This window comes from Drosophila miranda, chromosome XL (assembly GCF_003369915.1).
Source record: "Drosophila miranda strain MSH22 chromosome XL, D.miranda_PacBio2.1, whole genome shotgun sequence".
NCBI classification, from domain to species: Eukaryota; Metazoa; Arthropoda; class Insecta; order Diptera; family Drosophilidae; genus Drosophila; species Drosophila miranda.
Genome location: NC_046673.1, coordinates 13242202 through 13249359, shown reverse-complemented (window position 1 = coordinate 13249359; position 7158 = coordinate 13242202). Strand labels below are relative to the sequence as shown.

At 50.4% G+C, this 7158-nt stretch overlaps 2 protein-coding genes across 2 annotated transcripts; one reads left to right on the top strand and one right to left on the bottom strand.

The window, feature by feature from the left end:
• Positions 1-55: 55 nt before the first annotated feature.
• LOC108159451 (brahma-associated protein of 60 kDa) lies at positions 56-2108 on the top strand. The gene is made up of 3 exons (XM_017292746.1): positions 56-268; positions 340-1596; positions 1664-2108. Exons 1-3 carry the CDS (start codon positions 161-163, stop codon positions 1817-1819), a joined length of 1521 nt encoding a protein of 506 aa, XP_017148235.1. The 5' UTR covers positions 56-160; the 3' UTR covers positions 1820-2108.
• LOC108159443 (cleft lip and palate transmembrane protein 1-like protein) lies at positions 2098-4296 on the bottom strand. The gene is made up of 2 exons (XM_017292734.2): positions 3159-4296; positions 2098-3094 (listed from the first exon to the last, which is right to left on the bottom strand). Exons 1-2 carry the CDS (start codon positions 4086-4088, stop codon positions 2303-2305), a joined length of 1722 nt encoding a protein of 573 aa, XP_017148223.1. The 5' UTR covers positions 4089-4296; the 3' UTR covers positions 2098-2302.
• Between the last annotated feature and the right edge of the window lie 2862 nt (positions 4297-7158).

The window sequence follows — 7158 nt, the reverse complement described above, 5'->3', positions numbered from 1 at the left end:
ACTACTATGTCGCGACTCATCCCCAATGTAAAATGCAACTCTGGTTTGACGCCATCTTACAGCCAATTTTTTTTTGCGTGACGCGTTGTTGTAATAAGAAAAAGAGTCAAGTTTCCCTGTGAATTGGTGATTTAAAGTGTTCTCAACTTAGCAAGCGAAAATGTCGCAACGCTTTGCACCTGGCCAAGCGCCAGTGCAGTCGCGCTACCAACCGCCGCCGCCGTCACCCGGCATGCGTCCCTATCCGCCGCCAGGAGCTACCTTTCCGGTAAGTAAAAAACACTTAATCGATTGGTTCGATGCCTAACCGAGTGCGTGTGTGTCTGTCTGTTTTGATAGCCGCGCGGTTTTCCGCTGCACCCGAACACAACGCAGCCCGTGCCTGGGACGGCGGCACCTCCGGGCGTTCCCGGGCCTGGACCTGGACCCTCGCTCCTGCAGCGCGCCTCACAGCCGGCATTCCAGAGCGTTTTGCGCGGCACTGGCGGTGGCGGTGGCTCCGGTGGAGGAAGCAAGCGTTCGGCCGAGTCGCGCAGCCTCAATAGCGGGGCCGGCAAGGGAGAGTTTGGCACCGCCAAAAAGAAGAAGAAGCTGGCGGACAAGATACTGCCGCAGAAGGTGCGTGACCTGGTGCCAGAGTCGCAGGCGTACATGGATCTGCTGACATTCGAGCGCAAGCTGGATGCCACAATCATGCGGAAGCGTTTGGACATCCAGGAGGCCCTGAAGCGGCCCATGAAGCAGAAGCGGAAGCTTCGGATTTTCATTTCGAATACATTCTACCCCAGTAAGGAGCCCTCCAACGAGGGCGAGGAGGGTGCCGTTGCCTCCTGGGAGCTGCGCGTCGAGGGTCGCCTGCTGGAGGATGGCAAGGGCGATCCCAATACAAAGATCAAGCGCAAATTCTCGTCATTCTTCAAATCTCTGGTCATTGAGCTGGACAAAGAGCTGTACGGGCCGGACAATCATTTGGTCGAATGGCATCGCACCCATACCACACAGGAGACAGATGGCTTCCAAGTGAAGCGACCCGGCGATCGCAATGTCCGCTGCACCATTCTACTTCTGCTCGACTACCAACCGCTGCAGTTCAAGTTGGATCCGAGACTCGCCCGCCTGCTGGGTGTCCACACCCAGACGCGTCCGGTGATCATCTCCGCTCTGTGGCAGTACATCAAGACGCACAAGCTGCAGGATGCCCACGAGCGGGAGTACATCAATTGTGACAAGTATTTGGAGCAGATATTCAGCTGCCAGCGCATGAAGTTCGCCGAGATACCGCAGCGGCTCAATCCGCTGCTGCATCCACCAGATCCCATTGTGATCAATCACTTTATCGAGAGCTGTGCGGAGAACAAGCAGACGGCCTGCTATGACATCGATGTCGAGGTGGATGACACGCTCAAGAATCAGATGAACAATTTCCTGATGAGCACCGCCAGCCAGCAGGAGATCCAGGGCCTGGACACGAAGATCCACGAGACTGTCGACACCATCAATCAGATGAAAACGAATCGGGAGTTCTTCCTCAGCTTTGCCAAGGATCCGCAAATGTTTATCCATCGCTGGATAATCAGTCAGACACGTGACTTGAAGGTACATCTCTTCTCTACTCATATCTCTCCCATAGACCATGCTCATCGTTTGCTTCTCTGTTTTGCAGCTAATGACGGATGTTGTAGGCAATCCGGAGGAGGAGCGACGCGCCGAATTCTACTATCAGCCGTGGACGCACGAGGCCGTTTCGCGCTACTTCTTCACCAAAGTAAATCAGAAACGAGCCGAGCTGGAGCAGGCCCTGGGCATACGCAATGGATAGGCACCTGAATCCAGGGTCACGCAGCGAGACCAGCAGAAACCCATCCCCCCCCCTCATCTCTATAGCTCTTTTTTGTACCGCATCCGCGTCCGCGTCCCTGCCTGCACGCACACACAAATATTGGACCTTGCACTAAGAGAATAAAAGTGGCACAAATAATTATAGAAGCTATCTATCACTTATTCCCTCGGCTGCCTCCCAGCCAACGCCCAGAATACCCGCGCCCCGCGAGAGAGAGAGAACCAGTTGTATCCCATTGAAAATACAAGATTGCAAGATTTTTAGACTACATCAAAGGACCTTTTGGTGCCTTGGTTTTATTTTTTTAATTGTTCTTTCTGTTGCTACAAATGCTACTGACGGAGTTGTTGTTTGAGGAATATATCAAAATAGGGGCAAAAATTGACCATGCACTTAGGCTAGACCTAGAGCTATAGACGGAATGTGCAAACTACTGTCTGTCTCTCCATTTATCATTACATTTTAGTTACGCTTCTTGCGGCTTGCCGCCGCAGCTCGTGGCTCAGTGGCTGCTGCGGCTGATGCTCCAGTTGGTGGTGGCGCCGTTTCGGTGATAGCCAAACCCGTGTCCAGGCGATTCTTGTCGACGGGATAGAGCCAGCGCTGATACAAATATATAAGGAAGACAATGTCGTCGCGTAGGCAGGCCACACGATGAGCCGTTGGCATCGTGATGATGAAAGCGAAGAAGTCATCGATGAACGTATTGAAGGCCTTGTACATGAAGGCGCGCCAGGGCAGGGCGGCCACCGACTTGAGCTTGTAGTTGACAAACAGCTGGGGCAGCATGAACAGGAACCCAAAGGCGTACACTCCGTTGACCATGGAGTTGAGGGTCCAGGAGTACCACGAACGGTGCGGCTGATACAGCAGCGAGTAGACGGCCCCGCCCAGGCACAGCGGATAGAGCAGATAGCTGAGGTACCGCATGCCCTGGCGATCGAACTGATCCGTCTGCTGTTCGGCCAGTTGGCCGTTCTGCTGCTCTGTCTGATCCTCCAGTTTGCGGCGCACAAAGCCGCTGAAGCTTAGTTCGAGGCGCAGTATCTTTTTGCACTTCCACAACTCGATGAGGGTGCCCAGGCCGACGGGCACTATCACCAGATACGAGGTGTTCTCGTCCAGCAGATACAGGAATATCACGAACTGTGAGAAAGCCCGCCACAGGGTGGTGCGGGTGGAGAGGCCCTCGTACGACTGCTTCTGGCGCCAGAAGGAGACGTCATTCTTGAAGCTCAGGAAATCAAAGAGCATCTGTCGCAGGACGGGAACGGAACCCATTTTATAGGATACTACAATCGTGAGAGCTACTACTCACATGAATGCTGGACACGAAGATGGTGCCGCAGAGCAGATACACGTTCGTGTCGGAGAATATCCCTTTGACTTCGTCAATGTCCTTGGTGGCAAAGCCGATCGTGAGCAGCGCCTGTGTGGCGTGCTCCATGAGCAGCATCAGCCGGAGCTTGCCCACGCCCACGGGCTTGTAGTGGAAGCTGAATGTAAATTCGGTGGTGTTGCGTGTGATGGCCACCAGGTCCTTCATGCGGGTGTTGAACGTGTCCGTCTGGAGTATGGGCAGGATTTGTTGCATCCGATTGACGCGTATCAGCTGGGCCATCTCCGGCGGCACATCCGCCTGCGACACCGAGAACAGGTCCGTCAGCAGTGTCACATACACATTGGACCTCATGTGGGTGCTCGGTCGTCCGCCAGATGCTCCCTTACTATTCCCGGATGAGGCCTTACCCTGCACCGATTTTTCTCCGTTGCTGCCGCTGCCGCCCGGCCGAGCCTTATCGGCCGCCTCGCCAAGCAGGTTGAAAGCCTCGGCACGGGGCACCATGTAATCGGTGAGACTGAGCGTGTGCAGGACGGTGGGACCGTCGCGGCGAAGGCTGCGCCACTCGAGCGGCTCACCTTCCAGCGCCAGGACTACGTGCATGTAGAGCGAGCCGTTGCGGCGCGTTTTCAGCGGTACCTCCACCTCGAAGTCGTGCTCGAAGGGGCGGCTGTAGTCGAAGCGCTTCGCCTTGTAGATGTCCTGCACCTCGCTGGCTATCGGATGCGGTGTGCGCGACGTGAACAGCGCCAACTGCATGCGCGGCTTCTCCGCCAGGAAGGACGTGTAGCAGGGCTGGGCGGTGCAGTTCAGCGTCGTGAAGAGCTGCGACATTTGGTAGATGGAGTGGGCGATGTAGGCCAGGAATACCACGCCCAGTATCGTTGAGATCGATGGCATCGCCATGTCGGTGCCTGGACGAGATGCTGGTCGGTAGCAGGCTGATATTCGCGGTGGGTGACGTCGCAGAGCAGGGGGGGGGGTGATGTCAATGCGAAAATTTTGCTTTAATTCTCAGACGGCCACATCGTAGGTAAAATGCCGGTGCTCCTAGGGCTGCACAATCTAACAAAAACTACATACACTCGAACTTCTCTATGACGAACTTCCATACAACGGAGCTTTCTATAAAACGAATTACAGAAATTACGAATTATTTAAAGGCAAAATAAACTTAAGAAAAATTCATTTTTAGGAATTATATATTACATATTTTCCGTATAACGAACTTTTTTTTTGGTCCCTTGAGATTCGCTATATGGAAGCTCGACTGTATTTTGAATTAAAAGCACAATCAGTAACCCTCAGAGATATACCAAAATATACCGTAAATATACCGATAAAAAAGCCCAAAAGATTTTAGCCCACTAAAGCCCCCTTTATTTAATTAGGTGAACAGCTAGAGGTAAACAGCGACGAATGGTACCGGTTGTAATGCATCTTTTAGATCTAATTTATCCTTTCTTTTAAGAAACTTACAAGAAACCCCACGATAAACCTGCGCTAAAATTCTTTAAGCTTAATAAATTTCGTGGAGAGTATTTTAATACCCACTGGTCAACAATCGGTTAATTGTTCTATGTCCATGATCGCAAGTCAAATTCCTCGATCTTCTAATTCAATTTGATAAAACTGGTTAAGAAAGACCTTCAGCCATGAACACCTAACTTTATCCGATTGATGAATTCATTTTCAATATTTCATTTTAAGGTCTCCCTTTTTATTTGTTTAAATTAGGTTTAAACAACAAATAGTCAAAGCACAAACGTAATGGAATGTAACTTAATTGTATTGAACCTTGCGTAATTGTTGCTGGTTAACAGGTATCGCTGAGTATGGACATCTTTATACTGTCGAACATCTTTTGACTGTCGAACGCCATCAAAGTCTCGACTTGAAATATGAGGCCGATTTTTGGCAAATTTAATGATGCGAAAATCGTGAAAAAATGGATGTCCCTTTTTCGGATGGCAGTCGACAGGCAGGACTCTCCCGATCACGAAAAGACATGCCGCACTCCGATCGGCTGCCTTATCGCAGAGATATAGCGTGCAGAATAACCAGTATCTCAAAGATATGCACATCCAAATCTTCGGAAGGCTATATCTCACACAAATAGGGCCAGATCGGTACAGGACCTACTCTCCCAGAACCGTGGAAGTCCTGGCTGTCGACTGTCATCAAAATCTCGACTTCGGAAATGAGGCCGATTTTTGGCAAATTTAATGATGTAACCATCATGATTTTTTGCGAAAATCGTGAATAAATGGATGTCCCTTTTTCGGATGGATGTCGACAGGCAGGACTCTCCCGATCACGAAAAGACATGCCGCACTCCGATCGGCTGCCTTATCGCAGAGATATAGCGTGCAGAATAACCAGTATCTCAAAGATATGCACATCCAAATCTTCGGAAGGCTATATCTCACACAAATAGAGCCAGATCGGTACAGGACCTACTCTCCCTGGACCGTGGGAATCCTGCCTGTCGACTGCCATCAAAATCTCGACTTCGGAAATGAGGCCGATTTTTGGCAAATTTAATGATGTAACCATCATGATTTTTTGCGAAAATCGTGAAAAAATGGATGTCCCTTTTTCGGATGGCAGTCGACAGGCAGGACTCTCCCGATCACGAAAAGACATGCCGCACTCCGATCGGCTGCTTTATCGCTGAGATATAAAGTGCAGAATAACCAGTATCTCAAAGATATGCACATCCAAATCTTCGGAAGGCTATATCTCACACAAAGAGAGCCCGATCGGTACAGGACCTACTCTGCCAGGACTCTCTTGATCATAAAAAGACATGCCGCGCCCTGATCGGCTGCCTTATCGCAGAGATATAGCGTGCAGAATAACCAGTATCTCAAAGATATGCACATCCAAATCTTCGGAGGCTATATCTCACACAAATAGAGCCCGATCGGTACAGGACCTTCTCTTCCAGGACTCTCTTGATCATAAAAAGACATGCCGCGCCCTGATCGGCTGCCTTATCGCAGAGATATAGCGTGCAGAATAACCAGTATCTCAAAGATATGCACATCCAAATCTTCGGAGGCTATATCTCACACAAATAGAGCCAGATCGGTGCAGGACCTTCTCTGCCAGGACTCTCTTGATCATAAAAAGACATGCCGCGCCCCGATCGGCTGCCTTATCGCAGAGATATAGCGTGCAGAATAACCAGTATCTCAAAGATATGCACATCCAAATCTTCGGAAGGCTATATCTCACACAAATAGAGCCCGATCGGTACAGGACCTACTCTGCCAGGACTCTCTTGATCATAAAAAGACATGCCGCGCCCCGATCAGCTGCCTTATCGCAGAGATATAGCGTGCAGAATAACCAGTATCTCAAAGATATGCACATCCAAATCTTCGGAGGCTATATCTCACACAAATAGAGCCCGATCGGTACAGGACCTTCTCTGCCAGGACTCTCTTGATCATAAAAAGACATGCCGCGCCCCGATCGGCTGCCTTATCGCAGAGATATAGCGTGCAGAATAACCAGTATCTCAAAGATATGCACATCCAAATCTTCGGAAGGCTACATCTCACACAAATAGGGCCCGATCGGTACAGGACCTACTCTGCCATGACTCTCTTGATCATAAAAAGACATGCCGCGCCCCGATCGGCTGCCTTATCGCAGAGATATAGCGTGTAGAATAACCAGTATCGCAAAGATATGCACATCCAAATCTTCGGAAGGCTACATCTCACACAAATAGGGCCCGATCGGTACAGGACCTACTCTGCCATGACTCTCTTGATCATAAAAAGACATGCCGCGCCCCGATCGGCTGCCTTATCGCAGAGATATAGCGTGCAGAATAACCAGTATCTCAAAGATATGCACATCCAAATCTTCGGAAGGCTATATCTCACACAAATAGAGCCCGATCGGTACAGGACCTTCTCTGCCAGGACTCTCTTGATCATAAAAAGACATGCCGCACTCCGAT

What these genes read in the sequence shown, in the direction of transcription:
- LOC108159451 (XM_017292746.1), top strand. Translation starts at nt 161, where the DNA reads ATGTCGCAACGCTTTGCACCTGGCCAAGCGCCAGTGCAGTCGCGCTAC. An exon ending in CGCCAGGAGCTACCTTTCCG is followed by an intron (nt 269 to 339) that starts GTAAGTAAAAAA and finishes CTGTTTTGATAG; the next exon opens with CCGCGCGGTTTTCCGCTGCA. An exon ending in GTCAGACACGTGACTTGAAG is followed by an intron (nt 1,597 to 1,663) that starts GTACATCTCTTC and finishes TCTGTTTTGCAG; the next exon opens with CTAATGACGGATGTTGTAGG.
- LOC108159443 (XM_017292734.2), bottom strand. Translation starts at nt 4,088, where the DNA reads ATGGCGATGCCATCGATCTCAACGATACTGGGCGTGGTATTCCTGGCC. An exon ending in TCTTCGTGTCCAGCATTCAT is followed by an intron (nt 3,095 to 3,158) that starts GTGAGTAGTAGC and finishes GTCCTGCGACAG; the next exon opens with ATGCTCTTTGATTTCCTGAG.